General features: G+C 55.1%; 3 protein-coding genes and 1 pseudogene across 4 annotated transcripts; all 4 read left to right on the top strand.

The window, feature by feature from the left end:
* The first annotated feature begins 2,411 nt into the window (after nt 1-2,411).
* RETN (resistin) lies at nt 2,412-3,933 on the top strand. Its single transcript, XM_003938888.4, has 4 exons — nt 2,412-2,513; nt 2,695-2,822; nt 3,296-3,373; nt 3,667-3,933. Exons 2-4 carry the CDS (start codon nt 2,705-2,707, stop codon nt 3,795-3,797), a joined length of 327 nt encoding a protein of 108 aa, XP_003938937.1. The 5' UTR covers nt 2,412-2,513; nt 2,695-2,704; the 3' UTR covers nt 3,798-3,933.
* Nucleotides 3,934-6,170: 2,237 nt separating this feature from the next.
* LOC120362753 (large ribosomal subunit protein eL29 pseudogene) lies at nt 6,171-6,823 on the top strand (annotated as a pseudogene).
* Nucleotides 6,824-8,308: 1,485 nt separating this feature from the next.
* Nucleotides 8,309-12,683, top strand: MCEMP1 (mast cell expressed membrane protein 1). Of its 2 annotated transcripts, XM_010349562.3 has the most exons (7): nt 8,312-8,536; nt 9,036-9,125; nt 9,519-9,656; nt 9,766-9,816; nt 9,907-10,020; nt 10,951-11,010; nt 11,129-12,673. In XM_010349562.3, the coding sequence occupies exons 1-7, from the start codon at nt 8,413-8,415 to the stop codon at nt 11,143-11,145; spliced, it is 594 nt and encodes a 197-aa protein (XP_010347864.2). In that variant the 5' UTR covers nt 8,312-8,412; the 3' UTR covers nt 11,146-12,673. The 2 variants fall into 2 exon arrangements, with proteins under 2 accessions (XP_010347866.2, XP_010347864.2); XM_010349564.3 differs by lacking the exon at nt 9,907-10,020 and having other exon boundaries at nt 8,309-8,536; nt 11,129-12,683.
* Nucleotides 12,684-12,859: 176 nt separating this feature from the next.
* TRAPPC5 (trafficking protein particle complex subunit 5) lies at nt 12,860-15,216 on the top strand. Its single transcript, XM_039466924.2, has 2 exons — nt 12,860-12,914; nt 14,604-15,216. Exon 2 carries the CDS (start codon nt 14,616-14,618, stop codon nt 15,180-15,182), a length of 567 nt encoding a protein of 188 aa, XP_039322858.1. The 5' UTR covers nt 12,860-12,914; nt 14,604-14,615; the 3' UTR covers nt 15,183-15,216.
* The last annotated feature ends 3,191 nt before the right edge of the window (nt 15,217-18,407 follow it).

The raw sequence follows: 18,407 nt of genomic DNA, 5'->3' as shown, positions 1-18,407 counted from the left end.
GCTGGGATTACAGGCATGCGCCACCATGCCCAGCTAATTTTTTGTATTTTTAGTAGAGACGGGGTTTCACCATGTTGATCAGGATGGTCTCGATCTTTTGACCTCGTGATCCACCCGCCTCGGCCTCCCAAAGTGCTGGGATTACAGGCTTGAGCCACCGCGCCCGGCCGAAACCCCGTCTCTACTAAAAATATAACAAAAGAAATTTGCCGGAGGTGATGGTGGGTGCCTGTAATCCTAGCTACTTGAGAGGCTGAGGCAGGAGAATCCTTGAACCTGGGAATTGGAGGTTGCAGCGAGCCAAGATCATGCCACTACACTCCAGCCTGGGCGTCAACAGTGAAACTCTGTCTCAAAAAAAAAAAAAAAAAAAAAAAAAAAAAGGCGGAAGCAACTCAAATGTCCATCAATGGATGAATGGGTAAACACAATGTGGTACATTCATACAAGGGAATATAATGCAGCCATGAAAAGGAAAACAGTGCCGTTTTTAGAGGAAGTCTCGATCTTTGGCCAGGCTGGAGCACAGTGGCACAATCTCAGCTCACCGCAACCCCCACCTCCTGGGTTCAAGCAATTCTCCTTCCTCAGCCTCCCAAGTAGCTGGGACTACAGGCACCTACCACCACACCTGGCTAATTTTTGTATTTTTAGTAGAGACAGGGTTTCACCATGTTGGCCAAGATAGTCTTGATCTCTCAACCTTGTGATCTGCCCACCTCAGCCTCCCAAAGTGTTGGGATTACAGGTGTGAGCCACTGTGCTGGGCTGGGAAACAGTTTTGACACAAGCTACCGCATGGATAAACCTTGGGGACACTATACTCAGTGAAATAAACCGATACAAAAGGATTAACACTGTGTGATTCCACTCATAGAGGTCCCTAGAGTTGTCAGGTCTGTAGAGATAGAAAGTAGGAGCCGGGCCTGGTGGCTCACGCCTGTAATCCCACCACTTTGGGAGGCTGAGGTGGGTGGATCACCTGAGGTCGGGAGTTCGAGACCAACCTGACCAACATGGAGAAACCCCATCTCTACTAAAAATACAAAATTAGCTAGGTGTGTGGTGGCACAGGCCTGTAATCCCAGCTACTTAGGAGGTTGAGGCAGGAGAATCGCTTGAACCTGGGAGGTGGAGGTTGCAATGAGCCAAGATCGAGCCATTGCACTCCAGCCTTGGCAACAGAAGCAAAACTCCATCTAAATAAAAAAAAAAAGAAAGAAAGAAAAAGAAAGTAGGCTGGAGGGTGCCAGGGGCTGGGAACAGGAAGAGGGAGTGAGTGTTTCATGGGGACGGAGTCTCAGTTTGGGAAGAGGAGAAAGTTCCAGAGCTGGATGGTGGTGGCGGCTGCACACCAACATGAATGTGCTTAATGCTGCAGAATTGTGCACTGAAAAATGGCTAAAGTGGGCTGGGCATGGTGGCTCACATGTGTAATCCCAACACTTTGGGAGACTGAGGCGGATGGATCACTTCAGGTCAGGAGTTTGAATCTTGCTATGTTGCCCAAGCTAGTCACCAGGATAGAGTGAACCTCCCAGGTTCAGGCAATTCTCCCACTTCAACCTCCCAAGTAGCTGGGATTACAGGCACACGCCACCATGCCCAGTTAATTTTTCTCTTTTCTTTTTTTTTTTTGAGTTGGAGTCACTCTGTTGTCAGGCTGGAGTGTAACGGCACAATCTCGGCTCACTGAAACCTCCACCTCCTGGGTTTAAGCAATTCTCTTGCCTCAGCCTCCCAAGTAGCTGGGACTACAGGTGTCTGCCACCATGCCTGGCTAAGTTTTTGTAGTTTTTTTTTTTTTTTTTTTTTTTTTTTTTTTTTAGTAGAGATGGGATTTCACCATGTTGCCCAGGCTGGTCGTGAACTCCTGGGCTCAGGCAATCTGCCTGCCTCAGCCTCCCAAAGTGCTGGGATTACAGGTGTGAGCCACTGTGCCTGGCCATAAACTATGATTCTGTTTACCAGTTCTATTGCTCATAGGCATTTGGGTCTGAACACGATATGTCATTCTCACCCAGGGACAAAATTATTATTACTATTTTAGAGAAGTGGTCTTGCTTGGTTGCCCAGGCTGGAGTGGCGTGGCGTGATCATAGCTCACTGCAGCTTCGAACTCCCCAGCTCAAGCGATCCTCTCCCCTCAGCCCGCTTGTCACCACCATGCCCAGCAAGAGACGTTGTTTTTGCCATGTTTACATCAGCCAGCCTCACATGCAAACCTCTGCTTCTCCACCTGTTCCTCAGACCACAGCCCCTGGCATTACCCCTGGGCACCACCTCCTGACCAGTCTCTGGACATAAAAAGGGAGGCCTTACTGGAAGCGGGGCGACTTCCTCCTTCCTCCAGCCCTTAGAGGCTTCCCCTTGGCCCCAGATGTGGGATGCAAGGGTCAGGGGCCCAGGAACTTATTAGCCAAGACAGGAAGCCCCACCCCCGGGGGCTTCAAATAAAGAGCTTTGGTGCAGGAATGTGTGTGTCAGATCGGTCAGCTGAGCCCATCGAGAGGGTAAGTGACAGCTGCTCCCGCCCTTGCCATCACACCAGCCGGGGCACTGGGTTGGAAGAGGAGCCTCCATCCCTGTCCCCTACAGAGATCCAGGGGTCCAGACCCCACTCCCTCCTTGGCCAGATCCTCCCCACATGGGCAGGGCTGACCCAGCTGTGGGTCTCTTGGTTCCCTCTTTCAGCACCCGCAGGATGAAAGCTCTCTGTCTCCTCCTCCTCCCTGTCCTGGGGCTTCTGGTGTCTAGCAAGAAGCTGTGCTCCTTGGATGAAGCCATTGATGAGATGATCCAGGAGGGCACCAGCTCCCTAAGTGAGGACCCCCTGGGGCTAACCTCCCTAAGGGTCTCAGAGACCTCACTGATCCCAGCCCCAGCGCTCGACAAATCTCGTGGTCAAATCCAACCAGATCATAAATTCAACCGCAGCTCCATTCCCAACCCCTCCCTGCCCCGTCTCCCTGCCCCGTCTCCCTGCCCCGTCTCCCTGCCCCGTCTCCCGGCCCCGTCTCCCGGCCCCGTCTCCCGGCCCCGTCTCCCGGCCCCGTCTCCCGGCCCCGTCTCCCGGCCCCGTCCCCACCTTTACCCACAGCTCCAAACCCAATCCCCATTCTCACCCCAAATCTTTCCTTACTCCAAAACACCCAAGTCAAGACAGGATCCCGGAGGCTGGAGAGCACCTAAGCCCACCGGGACCCAGCTCCAGACCGCCAGGGCGTTTGTAGCTGGAGGATGGGGGAGGGGCCGTTTAGTCTCACAGTCCCTCCTTCCTCTCTCCCTCCTGCAGTATTTAAGGCAGTAACGAGCATTCGCCTGGAGTGCCAGAGCGTCACCTCCAGGGGGGACCTGGCTACTTGCCCCCAAAGTGAGTGCAGAAGCCTGTTGTCAAGGCGCCCATCTCTGTTCCAAGCCCCCTGGGAATGCCCCCTCCCCGCCACGTTCCCCAAGTCCAGCCTCTACTCCCCTAGGATCCTGGTTCTGACTCCCAGCCTTCTCCACCCACCATCTGGACACTGGTGTTCACCCTAATTTCCTGCCTCCAGTGCCCCTGGAGCTCCACGGGCTCTGGAGTAGTTGGAACCTCCAGCCGTCCTCGCCCCCGGCTCCCACCCCCAGGCCTCCAGCTCGGAGTCTAAGCTCCCCTGCTCCGGGCTGCAGGCTTCGCCGTTACCAGCTGCACATGTGGTTCCGCCTGTGGCTCGTGGGACGTGCGCGCCGAGACCACATGCCACTGCCAGTGCGCGGGCATGGACTGGACCGGAGCGCGCTGCTGTCGTCTGCGGTTCTGAGGTCGAGCGCAGCGCGTGCCCAGCGCGGTCGGAGGCGTCTCCAGGTCGGGAGGGGTGGGGGCGGAGCTGGTAATAAACCTGGAGATAATGATGATGATGATGATGATGATGGAGAAAATCTGAGCCCTCGTGGTTTCTTTAGTAGGGCCCGAGGGACTGATCTAGCGTCTCCAAGCAGAGCGGGGCGCACAGGTGCTGGATGGGGACGGGGACAGGGGACACCGCGGCTTTTGACTGCCCCAAACCCTTTCCTCCTATGGGGTCTCCAACTGCTTCCTCCGAAAATAGGGCCTGAAATTCCTCTAGTGACGTCCCCGCCCAAGGCTCATGGCCGCCTTCGGGAGGGGACGTCAGGAAGTGGACTGACAGGAAACTGACGGGAAGTGGAGCTCAGGTGGTAATGGGAGCCATGGGGAGCTGCTGTCAATACAAAGGAGGCTTCTCTCACTTGCCCCCCACTCATCTCCTGCTGTGCGGCCCAGTTCCTCACTCCTGGTGGTTGGGACCCCTGTTCTAGAGCATCCCCTGCCACAGCTCTCTGGGACACACATTTGGGTGATTCAGGGTCCAGTTCTACAAGAAGCCTGCCCCAGGAGTCTTGCCATCCAGTCACTGATTTGCCACCACAGACTTCAGAATTCCTAGCGCCTAGGAATCTGATAGGGATCCCAGACTCAAATGTCCCATCAGGACAACAGGTGATAGGGTGAGGTTACAGTTTTCAGGATGTTTCGGATGCTCCTCCTACTGCCACCCACCCCCTGTGATGGCCCAGCCCCCTGTCTGATCCTGGTGGCCATGAGCAGAGATTACGACCACTCTGGGGCCAGAGACCCCACTCGGACTCCAGCCCAGGGATTCCCTCGTCAGACCCTCTCTCCTGACTCCACTGTGGTCATGTGGGTGGGGTGGGACCACTGAGTCAGAAGTGTGGTCAGGGCCAGAGAGGGTGAGCCTAGTGCCTGTGTGTCCCTGCCCCTCATTGCTCTGTGTGTGTGTGTTGGGGGAGGGATACTCCATTGTCCCCAGAACTATTTGTCTCCATGCCTCATCCAATAGCCCTGTGTCTGGACCCTAAGAGGGATCTCTTCAGATTCCTCAGTCCCAACACAGATCCTCTTCTGTCCCAGAGTGCAGGCTTGGAGATCATATCTGCCCAGGTGACATGGACAGGCAAGCCCCCTATTCGAGCCTCCATTTCCTCATCAGCTAATGCTTAGATCCCCTGTGTTAGGCAAGATTATTCTCCTCCTTCCCCTCCTCCCCCCTTTCCCCTCCTCTTCCCCCTCCTGCATCCTCCCCTTCCTCCTCCCTCTCTCCTCCTCCTCCTCCTTCTCCTCCTCCTCCCGTTCTTCTTGCCTTCTTCCCCTCTTTCTCCTTCTTCTTGTTTCTTCTCCTCTTCATCGTCCTTCTCCTTCTTCTTCATCTTCTTCTTCTTCCTCCTCCCCTTGTCCTCCTCCCCTTCTTCCTTTTTGAGATACAGTATCACTCTCTCATCTAGGCTGGAGTACAGTGGCACAATCTCAGCTCACTGCAACCTCCACCTCCAGGTTCAAGCAGTTCTGCCTCAGCCTTCTAAGGAGCTGGGATTACAGGTGTGCACTATCATGGCTGGCGAATTTTTGTGTTTTAGTATACACAGGGATGTCACCATTTTGGCCAGGCTGGTCTCGAATTCCTGCCTCAGCCTTCCAAAGTGCTGGGATTACTGGTGTGAGCCACCAAGCCCAGCCGAGGCAATATTCTTCTGCTTGCAAGTACAACAGCCCCCACTTCAAATTAGCTTGAGCAAAACAGAAAGGAAGTTTCTGGTTTGTGTAACTGACAAGCCCAGGGTTAGAACAACAGGTTCGGATATGGCTTAGAACCAGGGTCTCAAATGATGTCTCCAGGACCCAGACTTCCTCTTTGATCTGATTTTCTCAGCACTACCTCTACTTTCAAGTAGGTTCTTCTCTGTCACAGGTCCCATTACATCCTCCTATTTTGGCAGCCCTAGTGAAGTTTGGGGGGGGGGGGTGGAAAGCTTTTTTCCCCCTGGTTAAACCAATCAAGTCCCAGACCAGAATTTCACTGGCTGGGTCTTGCTCAAATACCCACCTCTCTGCCCAATCTTAGATTCTGATTGGCTGAGTCTGGATCATTTGTCCACTGTAAACCAATCCTTAGCTTATGTTTGGTTGAACCTAGGATACATGTTCATACTTAAAAGAAATTTGAGAATGTTACCCCATGAAAGGGGCAGGTGCTGGTCAGGCAGCTTCACAGTTGTTTCCCACGTGACATGATCGCTGTGGACCTCTGGTTTAGTGTGACCTTTTTCTCAGATGAGATCGGGTGCATTCAGGGTGGTATGGCCATAGAAGTGTGACCTTTCTCTCAAAGAAAGTCCAGAGCCGGGCTTAGGTGCAGACATGGCCAAGTCCAAGAACCACACCACACACAACCAGTCCCGAAAATGGCACAGAAATGGTATCAAGAAACCCCGATCACAAAGATACGAATCTCTTAAGGGGGTGGACCCCAAGTTCCTGAGGAACACGCGCTTTGCCAAGAAGCACAAGAAGGGCCTAAAGAAGATGCAGGCCAACAACGCCAAGGTCATGAGCGCACGTGCCGAGGCCATCACCGCCCTCGTAAAGCCCAAGGAGGTTAAGCCCAAGATCCCAAAGGGGGGTGTCAGCCGAAAGCTCGATCGACTTGCTTACATTGCCCACCCCAAGCTTGGGAAGCGTGCTCGTGCTCGCATTGCCAAGGGGCTCAGGCTCTGCCGGCCAAAGGCCAAGGCCAAGGCCAAGGATCAAAACAAGGCCCAGCCTGCACCTCCAGCTTCAGTTCCAGCTCAGTCTCCCAAAGGTGCCCAGGCCCCTACAAAGGCTTCAGAGTAGAGATCTCTGCCAGTGTGAGGACAGAAGGACTGGTGCGACCCCCCGGGGCTGCCATCTGCATGGGGCTGGGGTCCTCCTGTGCTATTTGTACAAATAAACCTGAGGGAGGAAAAAAAAAAAAAAAAGAAAAAAAAAGAAAGTCCAGAGCCTGGAGACAGGTCTCAGCCCCCAACCAAACCAGGAAAATATGCAACGCTGTGGCTCCACCCTCCCGGTCTGTCCATCAAGGCAGAGCCCACATCCAATTGGTCCGTCTGCTCCATTAGAAAGCCGTCCTGTAGCTCAATAACTGACTTCTCTGGAAGACCACATAGAGGAGCTGGCATGAAGTCATTATTAAATTGATCTTTCTTGGAGACGCAGGGTTTGGCAATACTTTAGGAAACAACGTGATCCTTACCGTATCTCGACGCTCATTCCTCAGCATTCAAGTTGTCTCAAATTGAATCACATATTTTAAACCAAAACATCATCACTTTCTGCACATAAGACAGAGTCTTATACTTGAGTGTTTTTTTTTTTTTCTTTAACCTAAAAGGGAGGAAACTAAAATTCTCAAGACCTACACTGTCCATCAGCACCCTTGAGCACTTGAAAGGTAGTTAGTCCGAACTGAGGTGTTCAGTCTATACACACTTGTTTTCGAAGACTTCGTGCCAAAAAACGGAATACAAATAGGCTCATTAATCATTTAAAAAATACTACCTTCATGCTGAAATGATCATAGTTTGGGTATATTATGTTAATAAAAATCGTATTCGGATTTTTTCACATATTAGCATTCTTTTGGCTGACCTCTTTTTAGCCTTTTAATGTGGCGGCTAGACATTTTTATTTATTTATTTATTTATTTATTTATTTATTGTAGACTGAGTCTCCCTCTGTTGCCCAGGCTGAGTGCAATGGTGTGATCTCAGCTCACTGCAGCCTCTGCCTCCCAGGTTCAAGAGATTCTCCTGCCTCAGCCTCCCGAGTAGCTGGGATTACAGGCGCTCACCACCACACCTGGCTAATTTTTGTATTTTTAGTAGCGACGGGGTTTCACCATGTTGGCCAGGCTGGTTTCGATCTCCTTACCTCAGGTGATCTGCCTGCCTCAGCCTCCCAAAGTGCTGGGATTACAGGTGTGAGCCACCATGCCCAGCCTCCTCCAGAGTTGCAAAAAAGCAGGGCATTTGGGGAGGGAGGGAAGGATGTGGGTCTGCCCTCAGTCCCAGAAGTGGGTGTGGCGTTCCAGTGGTTAGTTCCCGTTGCTTCACATCTGTGCTTTTCCTCCCTGGGGCCTTCTAGAAGAACTTCTTGGGGTGGAGCTGAGGGGCGGAACTGAGGCTGGGGAGAGGAAAGTGTTGGGGGAGCCGGGAGTCCTGTCTCCAAGCCTGGTTGCTCTTCTCCAAAAAGTTGGGACCCTGAGGTGTCACAGCTTCTCTTTTGAGATCGGACTGGAGTTAGGAGGGTGAGGTCCTTCCTGGTAGACACAGACACACATAGACACACAGCTTCCTGTAACATTTCCAGGTGTCCTATTCCATCTCCCCATTTAGGGGGTTTTCTTCTTGGTCCTTCCTGAGACCCCTTGGCTCCCAAGACCCCCCTGATCGGGGCAGGGATGAGAGTGCCCCAGGGTGGGAGGGTCGTGGATCCCTGAAAAGAGGAGGCTGCTCCCCCTCTTCCCTCTCCCCACCTTCAGATTTCCTCATCTGCCTCGACACCTTCCGGTGGGCGGAGACATGTATGGACTAATTTGCCAGCTGGGGACCCTGGACGTGGAGGAAATCCACAAGCACCAGGAAGTCAAGATGCAGGCACCAGCCTTCAAAGAGAAGAAACGGGGGGTCCCAACCAAGAATCAAGGTTAGGAACCTCAAGGTGGAAGGGAGGGGTCAAGAAGAAGTTGGGAGATCGGGGGCTGGGGCTCACATCTGTAATCCCAGCACTTGGGAGGCTGAGGCGGGAGGATTGAGTGAGCCCAGGAGTTACAGACCAGCCTGGGCAACGTCGGGAGACCCTGCCTCTAAAAAAGTAAGAATAAAAAAGGAAGGGGTTCAAATGGGAGAGGTATGGGGTTAAAGGTGGGGGCCAGGGGCTCCTTCCCCTCCAAGATGTGTGTGTGTGTGTGTGTGTGTGTGTGTGTGTGTGTGTGTGTGGTGTGATTGCTCAAACCTTCATACACCTACTCTGCTTAACCAAAAAGCAGATTTTAGCTTCTCACTTTTTATCTTTCATCCTCTACAATTTACTGAGTGCAGACGGTTGGGTAAACCAAGACCCCAGATCCCCTCTCCACACCACAGAGATCTGAGCAGGTTTCCAAACCGCCCCCACCCTGTTCCCACCACTGCTTCCCACGCAGGTGCCCATGACCCAGACTATGAGAATATCACTTTGGCCTTCAAAAACCAGGACCAAGCGAAGGGTGGTCATTCACGACCCACGAGCCAAGGTGAGCAGACACCCACCTGCTCACATCCCATCATATCTTGGGAAGGGACAGGTAGGTGGGCATCTGCGGGGCCCCAGGCCTGAGACCTCTTGGCTCCTCATGGAAGGGAGGAGGCAACGGGGAAGGAAGAAGTGACAGCTGTTGATGTGCTAATGAGGTCTGTTGCTGGTGATGATGTTGGGGAGTGCTGGTGAGGGTCTGCGATGGGGATGGTATGAGGATCGCTGAGGGTGGCTGGTGGTGGCAGCGTTGTTGACGATGACGGTGAGCTGCATGGGCACAGCTGCTGATGGTTTTGGGAGGAGCGAGGCGTCCACGCTGTTAGAGAAAGTGGGGATGGTCTGAGTGGTGGTGCTGGCCCCACGAGCTCACTTGGCTGCCTCTCTGCTCCAGTCCCATCGCACTGCAGGCCACCCTCAGACTCTATCCAGATCCCCTGTTGGTTGTACAGAGCCATCCTGAGCGTGTACGCCCTCTTGGCCCTGGCCTTCATCCTCTGCATCGTCCTCTCGGCCTTCATATTGGTGAAGAGTGAGTGCTTGTTCTCGGGAGGAGGGTGCGGGGGGGCCCAGGCTGTCTCCCTTGTCCCTCTCCCTCTCTCCCTCGGCGCTTCAGGGATTTTCCTGCCCCTCCTGAACAGATTCTGAGATGTCCAAGGAGCTGGTGGACTTAAAAAGGGACCTTTGGAATGGTGAGTGGAGGGTCTGGGGGAGACCCATGGGGTAATGGTGGGGGTGTGGAGAGGGGTGGATGCACAGACACCCCTGTTTCATGCCCTCAGTCTCAAACTCCATGCAAACATGTGAGAAGAGGCAGAAGGAAAGCTGCGAGTCCATTAAGGAGAGCATCAAAGGGGTCAGAAGCAAGGTGGAGAAAATAGAGACACTGTTAGCAGGTGCCTGCGTAGTCCCGCCCTCTGTGGGGGGAGGGGATTTGTCACCAATGCCCGGCATCCAGTTGGGGGCAGGGGAGTCAGGGGAGGAGATAGCTGGGGTCTGACCCTCCCAAAGCTCAAGTTGTGGAAAGGTGATGGATGTTACCCTCTGGGTCGCTTCGTGGGTATTTAAAGGCTCCTGGGAGCCAGGTGCAGTCACTCATGCCTGTAATCCCAGCACTTTGAGAGGCTGAAGCAGGTGGATCACAAGGTCAGGAGTTTGAGACCAGCCTGGCCAACATGGTGAAAACCCTGTTTCTACTAAAAATACACACACACACAAAAATATTAGCCAGGCATGGTGGCACATGCCTGTAATCCCAGCTACTCAGGAGGCTGAGGCAGGAGAATTGCTTGAACCAGGGAGGCGGAGGTTGCAGTGAGCCGAGATCACACCATTGAACTGCAGCCTGGCTGACAGAGTGAGACTCTATCTTTTTTTTTTTTTTTTTTGAGACGGAGTTTCGCTCTTGTTACCCAGGCTGGAGTGCAATGGCGCGATCTCGGCTCACCGCAACCTCCGCCTCCTGGGCTCAGGCAATTCTCCTGCCTCAGCCTCCTAAGTAGCTGGGATTACAGGCACGTGCCACCACGCCCAGCTAGTTTTTTGTATTTTTAGTAGAGACGGGGTTTCACTATGTTGACCAGGTTGGTCTCGATCTCTCGACCTTGTGATCCACCCGCCTCGGCCTCCCAAAGTGTTGGGATTACAGGCTTGAGCCACTGCGCCCGGCGAGACTCTATCTTTAAAAAAACAAAAAAAAAGTCTCCTGGGAACCTCAAATCCAGGCATGGGGCAGGGAGGGGGCTTCCAAGGAAGGTGGGGGCTTTGTTTGAGGCTCCAGCACAGCTTGACTGATCTGTCCTCACTCAATCCTCCCCACCCGCCAGACATAAAAAACATTGAGACAAAGGTACAGAGAATCTTGGAGGTGCTGGAGAAAACACCAAGTAAGTTGGGGCCCCAGGGGGAGGTGGATGAGGGTGGCTGGGTGGGGCTTCTGATTTAGCCCCAGCTTCTCTCCCAGGGGTGGGATCTGTCTCACTGTAGGTCTCTCCCCATCCCCAGTGTCTTCATCTAAATAAAGGAGGGGACATTGTGGCAGCCAAAGCCACAGCTTGGAAGATGGGGTTGCACCTGCTGATGAAGACGGGAAATGACCCCCCACCAGCCTAGTGCAAATTTACTCCTCGTCCTGCATATAGAAAAACCTCTAGTCGTGGTGAATGAGTGTCTCAGAGCTGCTTGTGTGAGTGTGTGTGTGTGCATATGTGCATTTTGCCGAGGGTGGCCATTTCAATGTGTCCCCCAGAAAGGTGAATGAATAGGACCATGAGAATCACAGTGAGTGTGGCATGCATGCTTGTGTCACGTGACATGTATGAGTCTTGGCATGTCCCGGTGGGTGGCTGTGTCTGAGGACCTCCAGCAGATGTCACTCTGAGTGTGGGTGTCGGTGACATGCACTGCACGGGGCCATCTCCCTGTTTGTGTAAACGTGCCTGAGTGTACTGCGGCATGTTGTGGGTCTACACGTCATGGGAGGGGGGAGATGTGCACACTATGGAAAGGTATCTCTGTACGTATGAGTGTCACCATGTGTGCCCTGTCACTACATGTGCCTGGGTGAACGGCTGTGTCATTATGAGTGTGCTGACTTATGCCATCCTGTGTGTTCAGGGCACATGCACACAGACAGTCATTTATTTCTGCACTCACATTTTGTGACTCATGAAGAGAAATAAAGAGAAAACAGCGTCGCTATGGCGCCTGTTACTGGGGCAACTGGAGGGGCTTTGGGACCTGAGAAGAGGGAGAGTCTGCGTGTAACAAAGACCCCAAGGCATGAGGGTGGGGGAAACTGAGTGCCCTGCATGAGTACCTGTGTGTCTGTGAACGGGCAACTCATTCCCTGTGTCCCAGAGTGGGTGACCCTGAGAATATAACGTTTCCCTGACTACACCTGGGCCCATGGATATATACAAGCCATAAGCGTGTACTCACGAGTTAATTGTGCCGTGAGTGTATCTGTGCCACTGAGCATGTATCCATAAGTGTACATGACCCTAATGTACTGTGCCCACCGCTCATGCCTGTACTTGATTTGTTTTTTTTTTGTTGTTGTTGTTTTGTTTTGTTTTTGAGACAGGGTCTTGCTCTGTCATCGAGGCTGGAGTGCAGTGGTATGAGACAGGGTTTCACTCTGTCACCTAGGCTGGAGTGCAGTGGTACGATCATGACTCATTGCAGCCTCGACCCCCTGGGCTCAGGCAATCCTCCTGCCTCAGCCTCCCGAGTAGCAAGGATTGCAGGTTCACACCACCACACTCGGCTAATTTTTTATAAAGAGGTGGAGTCTCCCTGTGTCGGCCCGGCTGGTCTCAAACTCCTGGCATCAAGTGATCCTCTCACCTCGGGCTCCGAAAATGCTGGGATTCCAGGCCAGAGCCACTGTGCCCGGCCACATGGATGCTCTTTGAGACAATAGAGCACAACCCCAAGGACGTAGGAGTGCCTGCAAACGTGAGCAGGAGTGTCCACGCGCAAGGGAATACATGGACTCACTGTCATACGTGTGCCCTGAGCAGGTGACCAGGCCTGCAAGCGTCCCCTCCAGCGTGGGCCACCCAGAGCCAGCGAGACCCTGGCCACGCGCGAAGCTGCGATCACGGCCGCGGGCCACGATCACAGCCTGGGTCCGGCTCCGCGGACTCGCGCGCCCCCCTGCGGCGGCTCTTGGCACCGCCGCACACGCCCCGCCCCGCCCACACGCCCGCCCGTCGCGCGCCTGCGCACGCAGCGCCTTTTACGGCGCCGTAAAGCAGCTCGGCCGAGCCGCCAGCTGCCGTTCTAGGTGAGACCCAGCCCGCGCCCCCTACCCGCGCCGGGCCTCCTCCGCTCCCCAGCCTTCCCCGCGCACCTGTGGGTCCCGGGCTGGGGTCTCCGCGTCCGCGATCACGGATCCGCTCGCTTTGGTCCCTCTCAGGAGGCTGCGAGGAGGGTGGGTTTCTCCCCAGTGTAGAGGTCCGGGGCGAGGGTCGCGGGGTCCCCGCCCTGCGGCGGTTCAGCTCACTTCACCCACCCCCGTCGCAGCCCGGTGGTGGGGTCTTAACATCTCCCTCCCATCTCGCGTGCCCAGGGCTCACCCCACGGACGGATCTGCATGTTGGGGCGGGGGCTGCCCGGAGCCCCTGGGACCCCCCTCCCCCCGGTCGTCCCCCTCCCACGCAGACCTCACTGGGGCCAGCTCAGCGTCCTCAGACCACCCTACGCGTGGTGGAGGCGGGGTTCTCAGCTGCCCCTCCCATCCCGTCTCGGTGCCTGACCCCCATTTCTCTCCAGGAGCCCCGTACCCGATCTCCCTCTCCCTACACCCACAGCTGATGGGAGGAGCACAGTTTCTCAGAATGTAGCTTCCTCTCCAGAGAGCACGAGGAGGTGGGGCAGGGGGAGAGGGGGAGGCTCCCAACACCTTTTCTGGGCCCCTCCTCCCAGCCTTCAGAACCCAGGCCCTTCCGTGTCTCAAAGGACGGGGGCTTCCTGCATGACACATCGGAGCTGCCCAAGGGCTTGGGGTTGGGGGTTCCCTGCCCCTCCTGCCTGGCCCCACGGCTCTCGCCTGTTCAAACCCCCAACCCTCCTGGCCTTTGGTCTTGACGCCCTCCCACCCCGCTCCCACCCTCCACCCCTTTTACTCTGGCTTTCCGCAAGGTGGGCGGGCGGGAAATTTCCCGGGGGTCGTCAGTGCTGGAATGCATGGCGGAGCAGGAGCGACTGCCCATGTCCCCTCGTGGTGGCTCATCTTCGTCACCTCCCTGCCTTAGATCTGAGGCCCCTCCCCTCATAAACTAGTTTTCTAGTTACTCCCGTAGGTGGTGGAGCTGGCGGGAAGGCGCTTTTCGCTATTGAATTGTCTGGGTGATCGAAGATTGTGTGGTTTCCGGCGCCCTCTTCTGTTAGCCCTCGTGTCTCTCCTCCCCCTTTCCCTCACTCCCCCTAGCCCGCCGCCTGCTGAAAGGTTTAAGCTTCCCCGCGTCCCTGAATTGTCTGGTTACGTATAATCGAAGTGTGTTTTTGTTTTTGTTTTTGAGACGGAGTTTCGATCTTATTGCCCGGACTGGAGGGCAATGGCACGATCTCGGCTCACCGCAAGCTCTGCGTCCCTGTTCAAGAGATTCTCCTGCCTTAGCCTCCCAAGTAGCTGGGATTACAGGCATGCATCATCACCCCTGGCTAATTTTGTATTTATAGTAGAGACAGGGTTTCATCACGTTGGTCAGGCTGGTCTCGAACTTCCGACCTCAGGTGATCCGCCCGCCTCGTTCTCCCAAAGTGCTGGGATTACGGGCGTCAGCCACAGCACCCGGCCCATCGAGGCATGTTTTACGCGCATATCTTTGCATATGGGAAGTCAGCGCTGGAGCATACAATGGTGGTGTGGGGTGAGGGTGTCCCAGGGGCCCTCGCCGTTCTCCCTCCTTCCCTCCCCGCCTGGTCTCCTTCCCATTGCCCCTAACACCCATGCTTCCTGGTCTCCCCGCAGGGCGTTGGTGGGATGGAGGCGCGCTTCACGCGCGGCAAGTCGGCTCTGCTGGAGCGTGCGCTGGCACGGCCGCGCACCGAGGTGAGCCTGAGCGCCTTCGCACTGCTATTCTCTGAGCTGGTGCAGCACTGCCAGAGCCGCGTCTTCTCCGTGGCTGAGCTGCAGGCACGCCTCGCGGCCCTGGGCCGCCAGGTGGGCGCGCGTGTGCTGGATGCGCTGGTGGCACGAGAAAAGGGGGCCCGGCGCGAGACCAAGGTGCTGGGCGCGCTGCTCTTCGTCAAAGGCTCCGTGTGGAAGGCGCTCTTCGGCAAGGAAGCGGACAAGCTGGAGCAGGCCAACGATGACGCGCGCACCTTCTACATCATCGAGCGTGAGCCGCTCATCAACACCTACATCTCCGTGCCCAAGGAGAACAGCACGCTCAACTGTGCCAGCTTCACGGCGGGCATCGTGGAGGCAGTGCTCACACACAGCGGCTTCCCTGCCAAGGTCACGGCGCACTGGCACAAGGGCACCACTCTCATGATCAAGTTCGAGGAGGCTGTCATCGCCCGAGACCGGGCCCTGGAGGGCCGCTGACCCCGCTGGAGATAAAGGATACAGAAAGCTCCCACCCTAAGTGTGTCTTGTGTCTTGTATGGGGGCCTCAGGTCCACATGTGTTTATAATAGAGTGGGGTGGTGGGGGCGGGACTGGCCATAGGGTTGGGGGTTGAGTGAGGCCAGGGGTGGCGGTGGAGGGGGTGGGCGCAGAATAAACCAGACAGAAGGAGTTGGTGGGAAATGCTGGCAGGTTCTGGAACCACAGCTGGAGGCTGTCTGCAGGCTGAAGGGGGCATGGTGTTCTGGGAGACGCATCAGGACAGATAGACGCCTTTAGACTTGGGGTGGGCAAACTGTGCAGAGGGCCAGATGGGCAATATTTTATGCCATGTGGTCTCTGCTTTTTAAATTTATTGAGATGGAATCTCTCTCTGTCACCCAGGCTGGAGTCCAGTGGCACAGTCTTGGCTCGCGGCAACCTCCACCTCCTGGGTTCAAGCCACCCTCCTACCTCAGTCTCCTGAGTAGGGGGGATTACAGGTGTCCACCACCACACCTGGCTGATTTTTTGTGTTTTTAGTAGAGACGAGGTTTCACCGTGTTGGCCAGGCTGCTCAGTACTTTAAAGTTAATTTAAAAACCCAGGATGAAGCCGGGCGCGGTGGCTCAAGCCTGTAATCCCAGCACTTTGGGAGGCTGAGGCGGGTGGATCACGAGGTCAAGAGATCGAGACCATCCTGGTCCACATGGTGAAACCCCGTCTCTACTAAAAATACAAGAAATTAGCTGGGCATGGTGGCGTGTGCCTGTAATCCCAGCTACTCAGGAGGCTGAGGCAGGAGAATTGCCTGAACCCAGGAGACGGAGGTTGCGGTGAGCCGAGATCACGCCATCACACTCCAGCCTGGGTAACAAGAGCAAAAACTCCGTCTCAAAAAAAAAAAAAAAAAAAAAAAAACCCAGGATGATACAAACATTTTCCGTGTTAAAAATTTAAAATAAGTGTGGTGCATTGGTACACCTGGAGTCCCTGCTATTCAGGAGGCTGAGGCAGGAGGATTGCTTGAGGGCAGGGGTTGGAGTCCAGCCTGGGCAACATAGTAAGACCTCATCTAAAAAAATTTAAAATAAGGCCAGGCGTGGTGGCTCATGTCTGTAATCCCAGCACTTTGGGAGGCCGAGGTGGGCAGATCATTTAAGGCTGGCAGTTCAAGACCAACCTGGCCAAAATGGCAAAACCCATCTTTACTAAAAATACAAAAATTAGCCAGGCGTGGTGGCAGACACGTGTAATCCCAGCTACTCGGGAGGCTAAGGTGGGAGGATCGCTTTAACCTGGGAGGCAGAGGTGGGAGTGAGCCAAGATTGAACCATTGGCACTCCAGCCTGGGCAACACAGTGAGACCCTGTCTGAGAAAAGAAAAAACAAAAGTAATACATCACGCCTCAGGTAATTCTTTCCCTTTTTGTTCATCACACTTGGTTGCTGACCACTTCTCCTCCCCAGGAAAAGTCCTTCCAGGTTTTTTGCAGGAAACCGTGATCCAACCTTCCCTGCTTCTTTTCCCCTGCCCCCAGGATGTGAGTAGACGGGTACCTGCAGAAAAGGAACTGCAGGTACTGTCAGCTGCGCTACCCTCACTGGTTATGAGAAGGGCCAAAGGGGTCGGCGTCGCCTCTCGATTTGTTTAGGATGCTCCATTGGGCTGCCTGGGGGACCAGGGCTGAGGGCTTGGTGAGGGGCAGTTTCAGTCATCCCAGCAAGAGGCATTGAGCAGGATGGGCTTCAGCATACCGGGGAGAAGGTGGGGGAGAAGGTGGCATCCCTAGAATAAGTGAAACCATTGAGCAGCCACCAGGCATAGCCCAGGGCTGATCTGGAATAGCTGTTGGCTGGTGGAGGTGAAGGGAGGTGCTGGGAGAGCGCTTGGGTAGGGTGACGGCCTGAATCTGGAATGAGGGGAGGTGTCTGTGGGGCCAGCAGATGCACAGGTCTGGGGGTTTGGGGTCTGGAGTCCTGGAGTGAGGTCTGTGTGTCAGCACAGAGACAGAAGCCACAGTCCTGGATGGGGGACAGAGGGAGGGAAGCGTGGTGTCTGAGAAGCTGGATTTCAGAGAAAAATGTGGGACACTTTGGGCTAAGCAGCCCCAGGCAGGTCCTCTGAGACCCTGGGGAGAGGGGCTTCCAGGACCTGCCAGGGCAGGGGCCAGAGGCAGGAGGGTGGAGTGGCACGGGGCCATTCTTCCAGGCTGTAAAGGGGGCGCCCAGTGAAGGAGGCCAGACAAATCCGGAGGGAGGAAGGGGGCTGGGGGACTTTGTAAGCTGGGAGTGCAGGGCCCAGGGTCTGTTCCCACTCCCTGTCCCCACCTGGCCACCACAGGTGAGTTAGGGGGCTTGAGGAGAAGGGACAAGGTTTGGATAAGCTGTAGGGTTATGAGGCTGGGCCCGGGTCTGGGGCAATGGAGGATGAAGAGAAAGAAGAGGAGCCTGTGGTCCAGCAGCTTCTGATCACAGCGGCTCTAACTTAAGGTGCTTTGGGCTGCAAGGAAGGCCTCCCCTGGACCCTCCAGGTGGGTGGGTGAGAGGAGGAGGAGGAGGAGGAGCTGAGCACCAGCCTTTGGTGAGCCGGGTAAGCAGCATCACCTCATTTCCTGGGCAGGTTCCAAAAGAAGTCATGTGCCCATGGTCACACAGATTTATTTTATATATACATACGGAGAGAGAGAGATGGAGTCTCACTCTGTCACCCAGGCAGTGGTGCAATCTCTGCCTTCTGGGTTCAAGCAATTCTCCTGCCTCAGCCCCCTGAGTAGCTGGCACTACAGGTGCTGGCCACCACGCCTAGCTAATTTTGTATTTTTAGTAGAGACAAGGTTTCTCCGTGTTGGTCAGGCTGGTCTCAAACTTCTGACCTCAGGTGATCCACCTGCCTCAGCCTTCCAAGGTGCTGGGATTACAGGCTTGAGCCACCACACCCGGGCTTCCCACGGGCTTTTCTTATGGATTTGGACTTGGAGGTGGCATTGGGGAAGGGAAGAGGCACAATGACCTCAGTGTTGACCTGAGCCACTGGTAGAGGAGTGTGGTGAGGGATGCCCTGCGCTCCTGACCTCCCTCCCATGGCCTCAGGGGCATGGGCTGACCTTGGCCAAGCCTCAGGCTGGTGCTACCTTGCCCTCCCAGACCCTGAGTGGGGTTAACACCCCAGACCTGGAATGACCTCCGGTTGACCAGGCCAACTCCCCATCGGCCTGTACAGCC

This window comes from Saimiri boliviensis, chromosome 14, assembly GCF_048565385.1.
Source record: "Saimiri boliviensis isolate mSaiBol1 chromosome 14, mSaiBol1.pri, whole genome shotgun sequence".
Lineage (NCBI taxonomy): Eukaryota > Metazoa > Chordata > Mammalia > Primates > Cebidae > Saimiri > Saimiri boliviensis.
Note: the sequence above shows the minus strand (reverse complement) of the source record. Positions and strands in the feature narration are given on the sequence as shown.

What these genes read in the sequence shown, in the direction of transcription:
- RETN (XM_003938888.4), top strand. Translation starts at nt 2,705, where the DNA reads ATGAAAGCTCTCTGTCTCCTCCTCCTCCCTGTCCTGGGGCTTCTGGTG. An exon ending in GGAGGGCACCAGCTCCCTAA is followed by an intron (nt 2,823 to 3,295) that starts GTGAGGACCCCC and finishes TCCCTCCTGCAG; the next exon opens with TATTTAAGGCAGTAACGAGC. An exon ending in CCTGGCTACTTGCCCCCAAA is followed by an intron (nt 3,374 to 3,666) that starts GTGAGTGCAGAA and finishes TCCGGGCTGCAG; the next exon opens with GCTTCGCCGTTACCAGCTGC.
- MCEMP1 (XM_010349562.3), top strand. Translation starts at nt 8,413, where the DNA reads ATGTATGGACTAATTTGCCAGCTGGGGACCCTGGACGTGGAGGAAATC. An exon ending in GGCCTTCATATTGGTGAAGA is followed by an intron (nt 9,657 to 9,765) that starts GTGAGTGCTTGT and finishes CCTCCTGAACAG; the next exon opens with ATTCTGAGATGTCCAAGGAG. An exon ending in AATAGAGACACTGTTAGCAG is followed by an intron (nt 10,021 to 10,950) that starts GTGCCTGCGTAG and finishes CCCACCCGCCAG; the next exon opens with ACATAAAAAACATTGAGACA.
- TRAPPC5 (XM_039466924.2), top strand. Translation starts at nt 14,616, where the DNA reads ATGGAGGCGCGCTTCACGCGCGGCAAGTCGGCTCTGCTGGAGCGTGCG.